This window comes from Molothrus aeneus, chromosome 1 (assembly GCF_037042795.1).
Source record: "Molothrus aeneus isolate 106 chromosome 1, BPBGC_Maene_1.0, whole genome shotgun sequence".
In the NCBI taxonomy this organism is placed as follows: Eukaryota; Metazoa; Chordata; class Aves; order Passeriformes; family Icteridae; genus Molothrus; species Molothrus aeneus.
Genome location: NC_089646.1, coordinates 53991791 through 54013899, shown reverse-complemented (window position 1 = coordinate 54013899; position 22109 = coordinate 53991791). Strand labels below are relative to the sequence as shown.

Sequence of the window (22109 nt, the reverse complement as noted above, 5' to 3'; positions counted from 1 at the left end):
CACTTCATTATAGCTCCTATCAACCTCATGCTGGACAGCAGCTTTGATGGGACTGATAAAGGCAGGGTTATTGAAACAACAGACATGCTTGGGGGGGGCATAGTTAAAAACTTTTAAGAGCTTCTTGGTAAAGCTACTGCATAAAAACTGTATGTTCTTGCAAATTGTACTTGGAGAAGAATTTTGGGACTTAGGAATGTGTAGCTGTACATTTTTTTCAGGGATGTCAAGTTATTCTAGTGCTGTGTGAGTAGAAATTAGATCAGATTTCAACCCTATGTTTTATTAAACTTTTATTTCCAATTTACCAAGAAAATTTGTGTTAATCACTACTGTTCTTGCGGTTACCATGGCTGAATATTTAAAGCAACTGGTCCTCATTACTTAGCACATTTCAAACTGAACCATTAACTTTTCTCCATCTTAATTGCCCATTTTTAAAATTACTTGCCTTATAATGCTGCAGTTCTACTTTTAGTTTTATACGTTTTATATGGGTGTCCTACATTCTTTTCCCTAAAATAGTATACAATATAGTGCAAATACAGTCTTTTGGTTTTTAAATGTAAGGAGGAATTCTTGCCATGTAAACCTTCAAAAAACCAGGCAAGCGAAGATGATGGGTGTTTCTTTTTACCGATATCAGTCCATCTCTCTCCTTTGTTCTCCTAATTATGTCTTAGAAACATCTGGTAACTTTCTGCCTAACTGTCTAATTTTTATTTCTGTTTTATTAGCTGAACACCTGCATGCCAGCTGAGTATGTACAGACATTCCTGAATATCAGGATTGTTATTGCCTTCCTGACTTGCAACAAACTTGCAGTGTGATACTACAGTAAGATTATGATTATTCCCATGTTATTAATTTACAGATTAAAAAAATAATTTAATAAAACTTAGTATTTAAGGAACTAGCTTATTAAATCACTAGTTTAATAAATCCCTGATACTTTAGTGCACTACAAGTAAAATATGGTATTTACACTGATAAATACAGCATGTTCCTGCTTATGTTCTTTATTCTCTTAATTTCACTTTGTGAAAAACTCTTCTGGCTGCTTTTCTGGATGATTAGCTAGTTCAGGAGAAGCTGAAGTCAAAAACTGTATTTTGGAAATTTTAAGTGAGCTGAAAATTCCATATAGAACTAGAAAAGTTTGTTTAAAACTATGTCAGGCTAGTGACTTAAGATTTAGCTACAATGTGAATTAAAATCTACAAAGAGGATCAGTCAAATAACACTTTTATCAACTTACATGCCATTTATAAAATAATAGCTGTAACACTAGAAAGAACTTTGTACTAAAATATTCATAAACCAATTAAATAGAGCTAGTAATTAAAAAATACTAGAAAAAGGCTTGTGTGCTTCTGAGATTTTGTGTTCTAGCTATATCAGTTGAGCTAATAAAAGATATTGCCTGTCTTTCCAATTCCTGCAGCATGTAATAATTACCATTCCATGTTCTACATTGTTATTCTAAGAGCACCTAGTAATCAAAGGCAGTGTTTCTGCCTTTTAATCTCACTAGAATAATAGAAATCTCTTTTGTTCCAGTTTCCTAAATTCTCAAATGGGATTGATAGCATTGCCAATTAAGCTTTACATGGCTAACTGTTTCACGTGTGTGCTCACTGAAAATTTTTTATCATGCCAGAGTCCTGCTATTAGACATCAATTATCCGAGCTATTGCTTCCTCTCTCTGTTAGCTCTACCTTACGTACCCTCCTTTTGCAGCACTTGTCTCGAGTTCCCTTTCTTCAAGGCTCACAACCCATTGCCACAGTCCTCTGGCTATTTTCCTTTCTAATCCCCTATAGGAGATTAATCCCGACTGGGTTGTTGGTGATTAATCCCAACTGGGTTATTTATGTATGCCAGTTCTGGCAGTCCCCTCTCAGCTATGTTTGCTAATTCTTGTCTGAAATCTGAGTTCTGATTGTTGGTGTAGGGGTTTTCTCTTTCTTGATATCATCTGAAGTCACCCAGCTAGGAGCTTTCTAGTGCCTTATTTGTCTTTTATGTTTCATAATTTTCCTCTTGTGTCTTTTCTTTGTCTTACTTTCTCCCATTCTGTCATCTTGGGTTGCATGAATAGGGGTGTTACACAGTACAGCAAAACTCATTGAGAACTAGCAGCCTAAGTGAGATGGGACATGGTCAAGTCAAGGATGATGAAGAAGGGGTTTTAATGGGAGAATGTAGACTGAAGAGCAAGAGAAGAGCTTCTGAATATCAATCATTACCTTGCAAATGAAACCATAGGAGATTCAAATGAGACTGGAAAACTTCAGCATGAACAGCTCTGTAAGAAATAGGTGGGCCTAAGTAAGAGAATCGCCTTGATGGCTGACCAGACTTTTACTGCTTCTCATTCTTCTGATTCCAAGAAACAGTGATGAAGAGGAAGGTGATAAACCATAAAGACTGCTTTGTGCAGGGAAATAATGGTAGAAAATACAGTACACTCAGCTGCTCACAGCAATCAGAAACTCATATTGGAAAAAATCTTAAACAGCAGAGGTTTAAGTCTGAGACTATAATTCTTAGAAAACATATTAGAATTCATATGAAAAAGCTTTAAGGGCTTAATTTTAATTGACCTTGGGTACACACCAGGTCATGGCCTTTTAGGGAATTAGAACCAGAGCGTTCATCAGGGAACAATACAAGTTTAGAAGGTCAAGAACTGATTCCTAACCGTAAGTGCAAATGTTCTCATGTGTGTTTAATATGAACCGGGAAATACTTTGCAACATGTTGGTCTGGAAGAAATTGGAGCAGAAGTCTTAATATGTATTTTTTATATTAAATATGATATTTTGAATATGTTGTTTAGTACCTCCTAAAGTCACAAGAAAAAGGATAAAGTGCCAGATATAGCTATAACCACATGCTTTTTGTAATAATGAGATCAATAAAGAGCTGAGGCAAAGCCCTTCATGATGTGTTGTTGAAAATTTAATTATGAAGACATTGGTCTAACTAACTTGTTTTACCAAAACAGGAAGGGGGAGTCAGTGCAAAGAGTTTCCCACGTTAAATTTAGGAACAGTCAAAATAAAACAAATGCTAAAATTATCCAATTTACTTCAGGCTTTGTGAGGAAGAATGGGCAAGTAATTGTCAATTATGGAGTGGGATTGGAATGCAGGTTGTAGAGGGATAATTAATAGAAAGATATTTCATTTTGATTAGCGTGGCTTGAAAAATTGCCATCGGAAGTGGTTTCAGGCCTGCAGGGCGGTCTGCTGATGATGGGCAAGGGACCGGCATGCAGAAATTTAATGGGGTTATGAGGGGTTTAGAATCTATTACATTGTTGAAAATAAAGTCTTGAGGAAAAAGAAAGTATAGCCTTATGATCGAGAGTTAGGTCTCTACTGGGAAGCCGAGGATTGTTCCCAGCCTGTGCCATGTAATTCCTGTGTGGCCTCTGGCATGGAGTTCAGGGCTACATTGCACTATGCTCCAGGGACATTCTTGAAGGGAATAAAGCACCTCGCCTGCCAGGATGAATATATTAGTGTTCCCTTCATCACTGGTCCAGGTTGGCCCTCAGGAAAAAGGGGTAGACAAAAGCATTAGTGGGTTTGTTGTTGGTGCTTCTCTTTCAATTTCAGCAGGTGGAGTTGAGCTGCGAAGTGGTCAGGCTCATCTTTGCTGAGTTTTTCCATACTGCATGCTGACCCCCACCTCATTTAAAGGGCTGCCAGGAGGAGCTGTGATTCAGCTAGTGCTGTAGTGCTATAGCTCTCTTTCAGGGTTTCTGTAAAGCAGCACACATGGCAGCACATTCTTCTGTTTCATATCCCTTCCTTTCACCATCTCTTGATAAGCCAATAGAATATTTGGAAAAGGTAATACTTAACACCATCTGAGGCTTGTTTATCTAGTGCAAAGAGTACTGAGATCTTTGGGAAAGAAAGATAAAGTATGGCTATTAGTTTGCTTAAAATAAACAATTAGTAATTTAGCTGATAGAGCTATTTTCATCTTGTTTTCATTTTGGTAAATAAATGAATTTGGGAACTGAGGCTTTGAGGAGAGGATATACTCTCTTTCCCCCATGCTCTCTCAGTGGAGACTTCAGGATGACTTAGAGCAAGGCTCCAAAATGGAAAATGTGGCTGCTGTGAAGAGGCATCATTAGCTCAGTATGTGGAAGCAGGCTGCCTACCTTCTTGCACGAACCATTTTACCACAAACAGATTCCTGTTCTGACACACAGCTTTCAGCAAAATCAGCCAACAACTGTTAGCCAGACATGAATGTCTTTGGCATTCAACAAATTACTTGCACATCAGACAGTGCTGATTACAACTGGAAAACAGTATAAATATCACATTTTATATTACACTTGTAAAATTGATTCTTTCCCCTTTGAGTTAGTATGCCAAATTTTTTTTTCATTGTGTATGGACTTCAAGGGGATAATTCTGGCTGCAAAATTACAAATAAACAGATTAATACATGTGTCAGTATCATGTTCTTTGGCTGATGCCATCTTCACTTATCACCTGTTTGCATTGGGCAATTTGTTCAAATAGAGTTTTAACTTCTGCTGCATTATGACATATGTATTGACTAAATACAAATCAAATTATTCATTTGTCTTCATTTTACATTTATATTGCCTTTCCTTGCTTTTCTAAAGACATTAATAGATTTCTCAATCAAATGACATTAAGTCCTGAAACTTTATAAAGAACTTCATATGAATAGTGCTTACAAGAAAACCCTTTGAAAAGTTCAAATGAATACTTGATTTTTGCAAGGCAGATAGGTCCTGATGCTTCTTGTGTTGTTTTCCTCATAACTAGTACTTTTGCTGGATTGAGGTTGCTGGAAGTTCTTGAAGGTCAAGAAAGCAGAAAGAAAAGGAGGGGCAGCTACCTTGATGAGTAAAGTAGATGTTGGAAATGACCATTATTGATAATTTTTTTCTGAGCCCAGAACAGAAGTAAAGGAAAATCTTTAAAACGAAGAAAATTAAATATAAATGGCATAAATTTATATATTTCGTCCTTCCTGTTTTTTGTAGCAATTATAAAGCTATCAGGAAAAGTCACACTTTCTTAAGGGACTGAGAGTTACGGAAAATAGCATAGGAATAATCAGATGAAAGATAATTGCAACTGGCAAGATCAACATCCTGCCATAGGTTTTTTTCAAGTCTGTAGTTGAAAACATGAGAAATGGGATAGGTACAACATCTTCTACCACTTCAAAAGTCAATCCATCCTTTAAAGCTCCTCTCTGCCTTTGAAAGGAAAAATCTTCTGAATTCCTTAAGTAAGACACATCTTTTAAACCACATGAACCACTTTCTGTGCTGACAGAATTTAGTTAAAGCTCATTATGTAAAAAGGTGTTATAAGGAAACTTTATAGAGTGAATGCTCTTTATAAACTGGAAGCTAAGGTTCAGCCAGTTTCCATTTAATCCTCCAATATTGCCTGCAGCAGTCAAGTAAATTTCATAACAGTCTCCCTCTGCTCCAAATGAAAACCATGTGCCTGCTTCATTTTTTACTCCTTTCCTAGTCCCTCCTTTCAAATCTGTCTTCAGTGCTTTAGAAAACCTTGCAAGTATTGATGAAATTGAGATAACAAAGTCAATTCTGGCTCTTATTAATGAGGCCACATTAGCACAAGTACTGTGCTTCCTAAAGAAGTTGAATTGCAGTCAAATTGTCATGTGTGTATGGCAATGGAAAGTGCTAAAAAGCATGTATCTACATCGTCTATTCAGAAGTTTCCAAAATTAGGACTTTCATTCTCCACAGTGAAATAAACTTCAGGAGCGAAGCAAATAGGCAAAGCACTGTGATTTGATAAATACTTATTTTATTGCAATTGATCTTGGGCAAGAAGACTTCATTTTGGGCTTTTTCTTATAGAATGTCAACACATTTAGATATAATGTATTCATTGCTTATTAGTCAAGTAATTTCAGATTATTTCCCCCCTGATTTATTATTTAGACACTTCTCCTCTAAGAGGAAAACATTTCCTGAACAACCACAGACTTTCTTCATGACCGTATCATGTTAGCACATAAAATTATCAGAAGGCAGAAGCATAATCAGAAGTTATGGGGATGTCTGTCCTTCTTCTAGATCCTTGTTCTGTCCCTCAGAGAGTGCCAGCTTAGTTAGAATCATAGAATATCTTGAATTGGAAGGGACCCACAAGGATTGTCGACCTCCAAGTCTCGGCTCTGCACACAGCACCCCAAGAGTCACACCACCTGCCTGAGAGCATTGTCATTAACAGGCTAAAATGCAAAACTGACTGAACAGTCTACCAACATGTTTTGGGTTTTGCCATAACTCTTGTTTGCATCAGTGGAAGCAGAATCTGCTTTCTTGCTAGCTAATCCACAAACAGCCACAGGTAATCTTACACAACTCCTTGTAAAGATCACCAGTAACATATATCTTGTAAAATTATTCCCAGTTACAGTAGGAATTAAGCATTTTAAGTCTATAAAGGAAATCTCCATTTACTATGGTGTGGTTCACATTGTGGAGCTAACTCAGAGAAAGCAGGCTGGATTCTAACTTTTTTCCCCCCAAAAGACTGCAATCAAAATGAAACACCTACAATTTAGTAATCAAATAAAAGGTAAATATAAGATAAGTATCTTGAAGCTACATTTGAGTGTCAGTTACATACATGGAACATTTCTAAATAATTTTTTATGTTGGTACAATGTTTCTTAAATTTTAAAGTGGTTCTAGCTTAGCATGATTTAGCTTCATCAAGTTCACCAAGGCTTCGTCACCTTGAATAGCTGAGCAATAATAATGCCAACAAAAAAGCAAGCATCAGATTTATGACAGCTCTGTTTTCTTTGGTGTCTTCCTGAGTGACATGTTTATGCAAGACAAATAAGTAAGCCATATCTCCATGAGGCCTACTTGAAAAACTCCATTTTTTTTCTGGAGATGGAGTACCTCTTTTCGCTTCAAGTATGTGTTGATGGATTAAGGGAGAATGCAGGCAGGTCCCAACTGCCAACTGCCTGTAAGTAGAGCTTGAATGAAGATTGAGCATTTGTCAGTGCTGAAAGGGAAAACTGGGTTGTGCACACATCTGAACTGCCCTTTAACACATTAGACACTTTCCACTTATTCAGGGCACATTTTCTGAACACATTTCTGCTTTTTCCTTCAACCCACAGAGTATTGACTCTAAGCCTGTGAATATTCTATTATATATAAAAAAGGAAACAACTGATAAGGAACATCTGTGTCAATGGATACATGGAAAGCAGTGCCAGTGAATCCCAGAAACACTGAGGATTTTATAATATAGTGAAAATTCATTTTGGTGGCCTGTCTCACCTCTGCTGCTGTAAATCAGAAGGCAGATGACTAATGTCCAGTGAACTGAAACCAGCCCAACACAGTATCTTGTCTGTGTCTTTTGGTGTCCCATGTGCCTTTTATTCTTCTGAAAAATTGTGGAAATATTATTTTCCACATTTTGCACATGAGGAATTGATAAACACAGTCCTGGATACATCTCAGTACTAAACCAAGCATTTATGTGAGATTTTTGAGGTAGTTATATTCTAATTGTAAGATCACTCCATCATTAGCAGAGTAATGTCATAATTATAGTAATGAAAATTGTAGTCAATTATCAAAGCCATAATCACCCTCTGGATGTGTCTTTCTCTGTTGCATATATGAGGGAAATGTGTTTACCATCTAGCAATCCTCTCTCAAGTGTTTAATGGTAAGTGAAGTGAATATGGGTCATATGGTTCATTTCCAAATCATCCTATACATGCATGGCAGAGAAGAAATCCCACAAATACAAGTTCATTTTTTTAATGAGAAATCCTTCCTTTGACTATCTTTGCTATTTCACCAGGTTACATATTCCATTGCAGTCCATATCAGTAGTAACTGTCAATTAATTTTACATGGCAACTGTGTTTTGGTAATTTCTGGGTTTCTGTAATTGGAGGATGGGCTGAGTCAGGTCAACAATAATCATCTTTCAAAAACCGTCTTTCTGTTGAATACTGCCAGCTGTATTCAGGAGACTAAGGAATGCATGAAAAAAACCCCAGAACTTTTAGTTTTTCCAAAAGAATATTTCTTCATATATGCAATCAAAGTAAAGGATCTTGTTGAAATAATTTTTTTCTTCTGTTTATGTAAACTAAATGGTGTAATAAATGAGTGAGAAAATGTTTGCAGGTATACAGATTATTTTTTCCATAGAAAAAAGAAAAGTCTGTCTAAAGGAATCCAGTTTATAGGTTTTTATGAAGAAATTATGCTATAAGTTTTATGGGAATGAATGTACAGTAGGTCTCTGACATGACTGTGTCCTCAAGGGAAATGCTATGATATTGGGCTTTTACATGATCTCAGAACCTAGATACTAGAGGTGGATCACACCACTGAAAAATCCTTCTGTACTGTGATAAGACAAGGTCATTTTATATAGTGCATCTTCTATTTTTTACTTAGTTTTAGCCTTAGAATTTCTGTCCATCTAAAAAGACAGGTAGATCTTAGCAGCAGAAAATTAAAATAGTTTTTCCTATTTAAATGTTGTGGTTTTACATACCAGCAGTTCTCCCTAACTTGTTGTTCCTTATCTCCATTTACTGTTACTACTGCTTAAATATTTTAATAATATTTTAAAATGTTTAAATATTTCTTATGTGACTCTAATACATCAAGAGAAGGGCACTGATGCTGCTAGGAATGTCCTCTGAGGAGCTGCTGAGGGCACTGGGCTTGTCTGGTTTGGAGAGAGGAAGCTGAGGGGTGACCTCACTGCTCCCTACAGCTTCCTGAGGAAGGGGAGAGGGGGGGTGCTAAGCTCTTCTCAGTCTCTCACTGCCACGATGTGGGGAATGGCTCAAAGTTTCATCCATTAGGGCAGATTTGGACTTTATACGAAGAAACATTACATGACCCAGATCGTGGCCAAAACCTGGAATAGGCTTCTTGGAGAGGTGGTTGATGCCTCCCCCTGATCATGCCCAGCCCATGTCAGTGCTGAAAAGGCATTTGGACAGGGCTTCTAAAACCATGCTTTAACTTTGGTCAACCCTGAAATGCTCAGGCAGTGGGATATGATGATCATTGCAGGTCTCTTCCGTCTATTCTATTCTATTCTATTCTATTCTATTCTATTCTATTCTATTCTATTCTATTCTATTCTATTCTATTCTATTCTATTCTATTCTATTCATCTTACTGGTTGTATGGCTCTTATTTAGCACAGAAGTAGTCACCTCCTTTGATCTTCCCTTTATTGTAAGTCAATTTTTGTGACTTCTGATCCGCATTCTTTGTTTGCTGCTTTGTTTTCTGGTTGGCATAAAACCCAAATACTGCAAAATTGGAACTCACAATATTTAAGAAACACTTCTAACAGTTATTAGATTCTTCTAGGCTTGGGACTTGTATCCTACATCGGTTATTATTTTTATGTCAACATTCATGTTCCTCAGTTAAGGAAAAAAAAGGCCTTATATCACCTGCCTTTTAAATATCTCTTTCAAGCTCTGCATTTGGTTGACATCAGATAAGCAGAGTAATGGGGAAAGAACACTTCAGATTAATTAAATACTTGAGCAAACAGGTGTTTGGAACAATTAATTACAACAAAAATAAACTCTAGTTTTATTCACTCCACTGTATGTAACATTTACATACATATAAATGAGATACAAAGAAATAATGCCTTCCATTTTTAAAAGTATCCTGTGATGTTCTCTTAAAATATATGACTTAAAGGTATGTAACACTTGATTTGTTGTTCAATTTTGTTTTCAAGCTAGCTTAACATATCAAACAGTACAGTACTTTCTGTTTTGATCTGAAACACTAAGCATTTTTTAAAGTTAATCTCTCCCAACAGTCTTCTTGAACAGTAGGTGATCAACTGGAAAAATGACAATAACTTCAGAATATCTCAGATGATGATGGTAATGGAATGGTTTCATTTACCAGCAAAATTGAATTTAATTTTGTTGCAACAGAATTATTTAATGAAGTTTTTTCCTGAAAAGTATAGAAGACACTTGCTTTGATACTCAAGCGGTATTATCTGCACAAACTTCTTGTGATGTGCATGCAATAGTATGGTTTTGAAGACATTTATTGTCCAACAGTAGTTCTGGAAGATGAGTCCTTTTGCAGGACTGGAGTTAATTAAATAAATTTACCATTTGTAGGAAATACATACTGTATGATAAGGCAGTAGCATTTTAATCAGAACAGTCAAAAAATGAAATTTTGAAGCTTTTGTATTGTACTTAAATCGAACTAAAGTTGGACCTACTCTCACAAATCAGCTACAAGCTGAAGACAATTCCTTTTATTAAAATATTTTTATTTCATTTTATTAGATGTCACCCCTCTCTTCATTTTTATAGTTTGATTGCCTGTCATTTTAATTATCTCCTTGAATAGCATTCGATAGAATAAAGGTCTTATACAAAGCAAATTTTCAGAATGAGAGAGTTCTGGTTGCACATGAGGGAGTTCTTCTGGTTGCACAACCTGCTTCAACTAAACTCACATACTGAGTGAAGTGTTGTAATTGATGGTATTGTGCAGGCTCTGAAATAGTTAAGAATGTAAAAAATGCTTTTTCAATTACATTGCTCATCTGCTTACATTTGCATGTTTAGGAAAAATGCTCTTCCATCATTACTGTCTGTGACACTTAATTGCTATCACATGCTAGTATTGCCTTAAGTAGTATTATGCAACAGGTAGAGAAGAAATCCTTAACACAAAGCTGAAGAGACAAAGTTGAATATAACTTCAAAGTTTGAAGATATGAATTTATCCACTATCTTGGAGTGAAAGACAGGTGTCAGCCAAGGAAGGCAGGAATCTCCCTTGGAATGGAAAATATGACCCTCTTTCCTTTGAATTATTATAACTTTGAAACTAACAGCCTTTCAGGCAGAGATATGGGAAAAGGAATAGTTCTTTACTAGTATGTATATGGATAACAAGGCAAAAACCCAACAACGGCAGCAAGAACAAACAGGAACAGAACCCAGTAACAGCCTTCTCCCGGCTGTGGCACTTTCCCCTTTGGTGCAGTTACGGTCACAGCTGGCAGGGGCGCTGTTGGCTCCCGGCCGGGCAGGGCAGGTGCGATGAGTCCCCCGAGGCTGCAGGGGGCGCTGTGGTGTGAGCCCAGCCATCCCTCCGAGGGGTGAGCTGAAGAGAGAAAGAGAGAAGGGGCTTTCCTTTGCAAACCTATGGGGGAAGCCAGTCTCAGTGCCTCTCGGCAACCTGAACGGACTGCAGGGGGAAACCTTGGGAGCAGCAAGGTGGAATAGCAGAGGTGGGCACATCTGGTTTGACAAACAAAGTGTGTCAGAAAACTCTGGGCCCTGCCAGAAGCTTCAGGGTGGCTGGTTGTTGGGTTACAGTGTAGCTAGAAGTCCTGAATCAGCAGCAGAGAACAGCAGGGCTGAGCAGGGAATGGCTCCCCTGGGTAGCTCACCAACGATGGCTGATCCCCAGCTCGGGCTGTGCAGAGGGGGCAGTCGCTGGTGGACAGTGGGGCGCTCATGGGTCCCAGCGCAGCAGCACTGGCTCTGGCCTCCCAAGCACCAGAGAAGCTAGCCAGTAAGCTCCAGTCATAGTGCTGAAGGAAAAGAACATAAAAAACAGGCGAAAATCCACACGGCAACAAGTATCTGTTGTCAGAGATGTCCAACCATGTGGCCGTGGAGAGGACTCACCTCACTGGGAGGAAGCAGCCGCATCTCGCCCCCCCACTTCTCACAGGAAGTCTCAAACTGGCTCTTGCCCATTGCAAAACTCCCAGAGCTAGGCTTGGGGGTGGGCAGTGACCATCCGAGACACAAAACAAAAACAAAACAAGAAATGAGTATGGGATAAAAACCCATCCCTAAGACACTCTGGTGAACTGTTTGGTGTCTGTGAAAATTTGTGTAAGAATTTAAGTGGAAAAATCTGTCCTTTGTATTTTCCTTTTTTCCATTTCCATCTTGGTCACAGCTTCTCTAGCAACTTGTACAGCAAAGTTCATTGGAAGCATCATATTTAAAAGTATTTTTGCTCACAGTCACATATGTAGTATTCACATACCACTTGCTTTTTACATTAAATTCTTACAGAGCATAAAACGCACATCAATGATGAAATAACTGTGAAATGCAGTATTTTCAAAACCATGCTTTGTTAAGTGCTGGAAAGGAGTTGAAGATACTGATACAAAGTGGGAACTTAGTCTTCACCTTCTCCATATACACTCTTGCACTTACATCCATTCTTGAATCCCAATTCTGTGGTGTAGGCATGGTTAAGACTTCTCTATCTTAAGTGGGTTTCTTACAAAGGCTAATGTTAATGAGATAGAGTATAAATCAGGAAAAATCTCTATGTGCCAGAGTTTCTGTTGATGAAAGTTCCTTTGACTGCCCAGGACATCTAGTAACACTCAACAGCATCTATACAGTTTACCAGGGTTGTCTGCACATGTTGCTATACAGAATTCCTTTGACTTAATTTAAAATGCTGTGTTTTAAACCACAGTCACAGCTCCTTTTCTAAAGGGCTATGAAAGTCAGTGCAAGATTATGCAGGAATAAACCACTTATGGGAGGTGTGGTGAATCTCTGCCTGCAGTGGACTGAGGAAGTGCAGAGAGATGGTCTCATCTGGATGTCCTTTACAATACTAAGCAGGTGCCACTGTTAATTGGCATTCCTCTGAGGATGAGCAAGTTTTGCAGTCCCGGGAAAGGTTAAGTACTCTGAGCTGACAGACCAGGACTAATGAAACAATGATGTATAAATAAACCATGACACTTACATGGCAGGTGAAAGATGGGTGGAGACTTAAAAGAAGGCTCTTGGGAACTCAGTGTGGTGTGCAAGGTCAGATAATATATACTGATTATGTACGTTGTATTTGGCAAAACAAGTGAGACTCCCAAAGACCATCAGAAATCAAGTGATAATTTTAGCATCATGTTGCAATGCTGTTGTTTAATGGTTCGTATGCTCACTATTAGCTTGATATTAAATTTGTGAATTTTTGAGTCTTGTCCATTTTGAAATAGCAATTCCTTTACATGGTGGACAAATACCTCAGTCATTTTTCAATCCAGAGTTGCATCTGCATGTGACTTATTTCAATACCACATGGCAAAAAGTGACTTCTGAGAAATCTCAGTTATCCAAAACCCTATCAGAATTTTCTCTTCATCATCTCCAGCTCCGTAGGCAGGTCTGTAAATGATCCCTGATGAATGTAACAAACATCCACAGAGTTGTTATGAAAACAATGGCAGTGGGAAGGTTCATGGTATTTTTACCCCACCAATCTCCCACTTATGGCACACAGTGCTTGAAGGTGTGGCAGTCCTAGCTTATTATCAGTGTAATAAGTTATACAAAATGCAATACACTTGCATTTTGTTAACAAGTCAATTTCCACAAAAGAAAACATCTGGAAACTTATTTTGTTGTTGTTTGATATAAGAGGTAAATCACAATGAAATAAAATAAAATAAAGCCTTTCATGTGACATTCTGGACACCAAAATTATATAATCTGTGCACAGTCTGGGATACTCTTCTTAATTTTTACATTCACTTACATCTTTAAAAAGTAAATGTAATTAGGTTTTTCCATGCTTTTTCTTAAAAGAAACTACAAGCATAACATTTAAAGGCTGAATATAGTATTTGTAATAATCCAAAGTAGAAAAAATATTATCAAAATCCAGTAATTTTTAACACCATTACTAGCAGAAAATTACTGACAATTCTGATTGAAACGAGGAAAAAAACAGTCAGTATTTCAGACTGTTGCAAGAATAAAATCAATCTGTTTCTGTAGCAGCAGGTGATCAGAGTGGAGTTATCAGTGTTAGGAAAGCTATGCTGCAGCTGGACACTGACTCTTTGATTGCAGAGCCAGTGCTTCGAATATAGCCACACCCCATCTTCCTACCAGCATGAGCCAGGTCTTACATCCAAATAGCAGTACAGCCAACCATCTCTGCTAAAATATTTCTGTGAATTTACACATTCAAACCCACCAAAAGTATGGTTTTACAATCACATCAGTTCTCAGGGAAAAAGAACATCTGAAAAATATATGTATATTTAACAAATAAGGACAGATTGTTTCCTCTGCCACGTCTCCAGACTGATGGTGAAAGAAGTTGTCAGGGAACTATTCTTGATGATCTGAGGGAAGGAACCTGATTTTTAAGCACCTGGACAGCCCCTTGAAGTCAGGGTCAGGTCTGCAGCCTTGAATATCAGAGAATTTATGTGATTAAATACAGACTTGTATCCATGCATTTTTGTGCATTTTGGCCCAAGTTATAAACCTTTATTCTCTTAATCTCCTTGCTATTTGTTACAAATATTAAACATATCACATGCTAATAAACTCCTTGGGAATACTTCCTTCTCCACAAGAGTTAAAAACCTGATTCTTTACTGTAATATGGTCTGCTATTAGAATAAAAGTACCTTATTTTACTCTCATTACTTTTCAATATATCTGATGAAAACTTAGGAGATTTATATAGACTTATTTAGCAGCTGTCTCATATTTACTTAGACTGTGAGGTATAAATTAAATTTAGTAATTTTTCTCAAAAATAAGTATGTGTTGATGATTAGAAGTGGCAAAGGTATTTCTGCTCTGTCAGAATAGGTTTCCATTGTTTAATACTTTTGGATTGTTTAATGTCTCTTTTGTGCACTATGCTGTGGCTGATTTAGCACTAAGGACTTTGTAATTTTTAATTTTGTAGAAGAAGGTCCTAGGTAAAGCAAAATATTAACATGAGAACTATTCTCAGTATCGGGATCATATCTTACTTTGATTATAAATTTGAAAGATGATTTAGGAAACTGAATTACTAAAAATGGTAATTGTCTGTTCAGATTGGACCCAGAAACAGTTTTCTGAGTAGACTCTCAGGGTGGAAGAAGGTGAGTCTGTGAAGAACAGACTTTCATAGGGTGCCTGAGAAGAGGTCACTGTGGTGGGTATATTCTGTTCCACTATTATGAACCACTAAAATAATCCTGGAAATGTTTCCAATTTCACCAACTTTATTCTCCCTTCTGAACTGAGGTCTAATTTTAGTCTAATGTGCAGGTTTCATAATTTCAGATTATTGATATTTCAGTTAATGGATGACAAATAGAATCTCCATTGGGATACTTACACAGAGCTTTGCAGAGAAGAACCTCAGTGGAAGGACTTGTCTAGAACAGTAGTAAGAATAGATTGCTGGTGCAAGAAATTAATCAGTGTGGTCTCATGCACGAGTTGAGAAAAATCTGGTGTATGAGGGCTCACACCATTGATGTCAGTCATAAAAAAAGTGTACAGGACAAGAATCAAATGGGCAGGAAAATGGAAAGAGGAGAAATTCTGGAAAGGTAATACAGTGACAAACTTTAGAGTTAACTAAAAAATGATCTGGCCAACTCTCTGTTTCCCCAAATGTATACAAAACCTATACATATCTCTATACCAACATGAGCTGAGTAAGAATAAAAAAGGTCACTTGAAAGTCTTGGCAAAGAAGAAGGATCTTGACATAGCAGCCATTAGTGAAGAACATTGGAATGACAAAAATCAATAGGAAAGTGTAATACCTGCTATAAACTGAACAGGATGGACAGATTAGGTGATAGAGCTGGGTGAGCTATATTAGGGCTATACTGTTGAGCCTTCTAATCAGGAAACGGATATTGAGTCCAAAATGTTGGAGGAGATAAAAGAATCCTCTAAGCCTAATGAAGTAGTAATAACGGGTGAATTCACCTGCCTTCAGCTGGTCAAAGGTAACATTGGGATAGAGTGTAAGGGATGCAATTTCTCATCACTCTCAGTGATTGCCTTTTGAAATGTTTAGTTCTAGAATATGCAAATGGAATTCCGGATATAAGTGACTTAGCAGAATGCAGGTAAGAAGCTCTTAACTCCTGTATCAGAATGCACCATTTTTGATTAAAGTAATGGCTACTGTAAAACCTAAATTCAATACTGAAGAGCCAGTAGCTAGTTTGTAGAACCGCGATTAGTCTAGAGGATATAAAAGCTCTTTAGACAAAAGATAAAAAAGTAAGGAAATTAAATTCTGACAACCAAGAGGGAATCTAGGTGAAGTGTTCTGTAGTAGAACAAGAGATGTAGCAGAAAAAAGTATTTAAATAATGTGGCATGGATCAGGAGAAAGATGTATGCATCAGGCCTCAAAAGGCCATCCCCAGGGATGTCAATAAAAAGTAATTTTGCCTATAGCATATAGTAGCAAATAGCTATAAGGATGTGACAAAAGAAGAACTTTGTCAAAGCCATCACCTCACATGCACAAAAAACCCAACAAGTTTGGTGAGGGAGACAGTCTGTAAGACACTGGCCTAGAAGAAAGCAGCAGTAGAAAACAGGGACATTCCAATGAACTGTGATTTTCCTGTGTGTATTCATATAGTATCACAGACAGGGTGTTAGGGACCTTAGAGACTCTAACATACATCTTCACAGTGTCAGAATAAGGCAATGGGAGAAAAGAGGTAAATTCATAGGCAATCAGAAACAACAAAGCCAGATTTTATTAATTCACAAATTTGTTAAGAAGCAACCTTTCTTTAAATTATGTTCTGTCTCATGAAATGGTAAAAAGCTTCAAATATGAGAGATAGGTAAAGTGGAGATACATGTGATTAATTAATACAATACTTAGATATATATATATATAGTAGAGAGCTAATACCTTCTCTAAGTGACCCTTGCATATTAGAAACTGTGTTTGGAAAGAAGAATAGTAAAGTTATTAGTGATGAAGGACAAACTTTGCAACACAATTTGAATATAATGGGATTTCTGCTTTGGAAAAAAAAGTGGAGGGGAAACATGCTGACATGCAAACCATTCTGTTGTGCAACAACATTCTAGGAATCCAAAGTCAAGCAGAACCAGGCATCAGATGGGGATATATTTAATATCCCTTCCAAATTTCAAATGATTTGACATGTTTTTATTTGGAAAGGGGTACTTTCAGTATGTGGGATGCAATTCAAAGATGGCATTTTCTTCACATGTGCTGTTACTTTTTCAGGGGGTGATTATGGCCGTTGCTCTCTGTTCAGCATGTACAGGGAAAACTATTATTACTTTTTTGTGGTTTGGAGGCACGAGTGGTAATTTCATTTACCAACAGCCAGCTATCTTGTGGCTACAGAAATATGGGGAAATTGGTTACATCATTTCCTTTGTGGCCCTTAAAATCCTTTTCACTAAACTCTAGATGAATCTGTGAAAGAGTAGTACCTGAACAAATGCATATGTTGAGTGCATAGCTCCACATTACATAGAACTTTTAAAATTTGAATCAGGGAAGGAGGGGGGTGGGAGCTACATGGTTTGATATGTTTCTGATGCCAGTATCTCCTTTGATAGGGATTTGCAAGCTTACCTTAGGTAGAATTGAAATAGGTAGATTTGAAACTTTGCTGGCAGTTTTAAGAGGAACCATGTTGTTATGGGTGGTTAGTTACATGCATCATCAGAAGTGATGTCTGTATTTGGAATAAAATAAAATGGTGTCACAGAATCAATCAATTAGGTTGAAAAAGACCTCTGAGATCATAAGTTTGAAGACCATCACGTCAACTATATCAGAGTCAGTCTTTCCTTAAACACCTCCAGGGGCAGTGGCTCCACCACCTCCCTGGGCAGCCCATGTCAATATCTGATCACCCTTTCTTTGAAGAAATACATCCTAATGTCCAGCATAAATCTCTCCTGGAGCAGCTTGAGACTTCCCTCTTCTCCTGTCACTGGCTGCCTGGGAGAAGAGGCCAACACTCACCTGACTGCATCCTCTTTTCAGGTAGTTATAGGTCTTATCTCCACGATTGACAACCCCAGCTCCCTCAGCTGCTTCTCACAGGGTTTATGTTCCAGATCCTTTATCAGCCTTGCTGTCCATTTCTAGACTCATTCCAGTACCTCAATGTCCTTCCTAAATTGAGGGGCCCAGAACTGGACGTAGAACTCAAGGTACAGCCTCACCATGCTGCTGGCCACACTGTTCCTGGTACATATGAAAAGATTTTTACTGAAAGACTGAAGACTGTGCTTCTGATTTCTTTATGGTGATCTCACTGTAAAATGCCTCCCAAACATTATTTGATTCAGAAAATCTCATGTGGTAATAGACCATATAGTACTTCTACCCTGCAAAATAACCCATATGGAAAAAAAAAATTGATCTATTGATTGCCATCATCTTTTACATTCTCTTGGTTCATCAGTTTCTTATTATGAGTTCAGGTGAATACAGACACAGTAGAGGGCTCTACCACATCAGAAATATCATGACCATTTCAGCTATACAAGACAATGGAGGAGAAAACCATTGAGTTGTGTTTCTTACCTTTTCCTCTGGTTTTCCTTGTCCTTGATGGTAAAGGATGTGAATGTTGCAGTAATCCTTCATGTTTTTGAAGAATGCACATGAGAAGTTGGTGAAGCTTTTTTTCAAATTGTTTTTGAGAGTCCTAATAGTGCAATGAATGGAATGGGAAATTGCCCAGTTATTTTAAACAGTGCTGCTGATGTAGGAAAAACATCCACAGTTCTTGACCAGTCATTTCTTGGTGATTGTTTTCTTCAAAACAAAAGTTGGTACTGAATATATCAATATAGGCTTAATTACTGTAGAAAATAAGATTAATAGAAATGTCAGTGTTTTAAGATTAATAGAAATGTCAGGGTTTTGAGTAAAAAATATATCTGAGAGGAAAATTCAACACTGTACTAATAATAAAAATAATAAGGAAGCTTGACTGCATCTTAAGCAATACTTTTAAAAGAAGTAGGGGTGATCCTCAAAGATACTTCAGGGGTTTTGTAGTTCATTCTGTAAAGAAAAGGGATCTGGAATTTGAGTCTAAGCAAAAAGTACTTCAAAAGAAATTTAGGTCTGTCATATGAGAAGACGAATTTAGAGACTCAGAACAGAGAAAATCATGATTTTTCTGGAGTCCTGAGTAGCTGCTAGACAATTTGTATACTTTTCTTTAAACAACTGGGTACATGCTTTTAGGTACATGCTTTAACTTGCCATCTAGAGAACTGCTTATTCACCTCAACGTGTTGTGGATTTCAAGTTCAAATAAGTGTATTTTCTTGCATTCAGGTCCCAAATAATCAATTAAATGCATAAAGCAAGCTCATGTAAATAAATTGTGGAGAAAGGAGGCCAAACTGTCAATAGTGTTTGATTAGGGGCATTAGTGGAAAGATTCTAAATATGAATTAAAAAAGCAATTATATTTTCTCATTCTGTCATTTGGAAAAATAATTCTGGATGTCTCACTTGAATATCTACTAAAACTGCCTTTAACCTTCTGAAATAGAAATAGAACTAATGATTTGATATACTGCCAAGCAATTAGACCAGTAAAGAGACATTGTTCCACCAGCATCTATTATTGGAAATATCTGGATTTCTAAATGTCAGCTAAATAGGTTCATCCCACAAGCTAAGAGAAAGCCGACCTGACCTTTTGACACCACCTGTTCAGGAATAGGAATTTTTTAAGCATGCTATTCTACACAGATAAAGGGTTCACAAAAATTGACCTGGAAAGAATGGTCAAAGGAATTAGTTTTGTTTAGTCTAGAAAAGAACAGACTGGGGAAGGATGTGATTACAATCTTCAAGTACATAAAATAATGTTATAAAGATGATAGTGATTAGTTTTCTCTGTTCATTTGGAGAAAATACAAGAATAAAGATGTTTAGTAGTCAGACACTTAGATTATGTATCAGGAGAAAAATTTCTAATAATAAAAATGCAGAACAAGGTGCAGACTACATAAGAAAATTCTCATCTTATTAACTTGAAATTTTAAAGATTAATTAGACCATGACTTGTCATTAATAGTCAAGGTTGCTGTGTTGTTCATGGTACGAGGTGAATAGATAGATGATCACTTAAAAGGCTTTTCCCATGTTTCATTTTCTATACCTGATGCATTTGGCAAGACATTCTAGACTTGTTACATTGGATATGAAAATAATTGCCTAGTGGGTGCCTATCTTTTTTTTTAATAATTCTGATTATATGATTAAGGTAACAATATTACAAGGATGGAAGAATAATAGGTAAAGAAATTATAAATATTGTTTAGTGGCTTTTAGTGCAGAACTATATAAACAAGAGCAGTGAGGTTGCTCTTATAAATATCTTTTTCTCTGTTACTTAACAATTTTGGTATCACACATTGTTTTCTGGATGAAGTTAATAACAAGGATCTGAAAATTGTGATGAATAATCACCCCATATAGATATACACAGGGCCTGAAGCATGGCATACCCACTCAAAAGAATAGAAGAAACATCAAAATTATTTAGTCTTTCCAAAATGTCTGTAAAAGCTATGAACACAGCATTTCACAGTATGATCCATCACCAGCTCAAAACTAGCAGTGCAAAAACAAACAAGAGAACATAGTTTATGTATAGGCCGTTAGTACATATTGAAGGTTAATATGAAAGGGTGTGAAGGTTTTAATAGTCATTCTGTGTTGGTACCAGCTGTCTGTTGGTGGCTGAAAGTATAACATGCTTGTAGCTCACTTTGTTTGATGATGACTCTAAGAGCTTAAAGATATGTTAGACACATGCAGTCTTAGTGAAGCTTTTATTTAGCTGCATGAATATAAAGTAGTGTCAAACATCAAAGCTTTTTTCCTTCACATTAAACAGACTACTTGTGTTATAGCTCTTTGTATTTTCAGAGAGTCTGTGAAAGAACATGATAATGTTTATCTCTTTTTTTCCTCTTGAGTTTAGGAACTGATTGTATTTTATATTACATACATGTTTTGTTTTGTTTTGTTTTGTTTTCCTAGGTACTGCACAATGGACTTGTGATGGAAATGAATCATCCAACAGCTGGGAAGATAGCTGTTCCAGGTTAGATGTTTAATCCTTTTTGCTGTATTAAATGCTACATGACATCCTGAGTGGTTCTGGAACTCAGCTGAGGACATGACGCATCTTCACATTTCACTCAAATGAATAAAAGTTTAACCAGGCTGACATTTGTCAGATAGTCATTCCATTGATGGAATAGTCATTCCAGTAGCAGAAAAATGGGTTAAAATGTTTGTCAGAATAGCTTCTGGTTTTCATCGGTCAGTTGTCATAACATGAATATCAATTTGATAATATTTGCAAATTCCCACTGCTAGAAATGTTCCTGCTAAATAATCTACGTGAATATGTGAATCTGGTTTTGATTTAGTTTGATTTTACAAGTTACCCAGGCTTCTTTTAGGGACATTTCTGTTTAAAAGAAAAAAAAAGAAGACAAAAGAGGAGGGAAATTTTTACTGAATGCTTAATGAAGCTCTGCCATAATGAAGTCTTAAATAGCTATTTTGAACTTCCAAAAATACAGAAGTATATACAAAAGTAATGAGCTAGTCCCTTCTCTTTACAGCTCTAAATGGACCAGGAACTTGTGTAGCTTTCCTTCCATTAGACTTGCTATGTAATGGAGTTAGGTTCAACCACAGCCATTATGAAGATCTTGCAGTTGGCTTGGTTTTGATAATTGATCCTTATCTGATAACCTGTTAGCTATTGGGTCAAATTTTTGCTTCTCTCTGCTTTTCTTTCTCCCAGGCCACATTGAGAATTGTTTCTTCCTTCATTCAAAGCACTATGTCATGTCTAGTTTTATAAGAACTTCTCCTTACATTGTGATTTTCTGTGCCAGTTCCATCCTCTGACACTGCATCCAGTTGTAATCAATTTCAGTTGACTTGAGCACATGTAGTGTTAGGAAGAATTTGGCCCATAAAATTTATCTTTATATTCACATCCTGAAATCACACTGGAATGCAGAAAGAATTATTTGAAATAAACCAATTCTGTATTAGATCATGTTTTCTTCATGGATAGAGGGGGTGTTTGTGTGTGTGGATGTGTATGCTCCATATTTGCTCTTTATCGCAGTTTGCATTCCACATTTGGTCTCACTAGATTTCAATGTTTGGTTGGCTGTATTGAAAAAT

At 36.9% G+C, this 22109-nt stretch overlaps 1 protein-coding gene across 3 annotated transcripts in view; it reads left to right on the top strand.

The window, feature by feature from the left end:
- SUGCT (succinyl-CoA:glutarate-CoA transferase) overlaps window positions 1–22109 on the top strand; it is a 316585-nt gene that overhangs the window by 244635 nt on the left and 49841 nt on the right. For all 3 annotated transcript variants that reach the window (XM_066544754.1, XM_066544736.1, XM_066544744.1), the window contains one exon: window positions 20940–21003. In XM_066544754.1, coding sequence (XP_066400851.1) covers window positions 20940–21003 — 64 coding nt within the window. The remainder of the gene's footprint in view (window positions 1–20939; window positions 21004–22109) is intronic.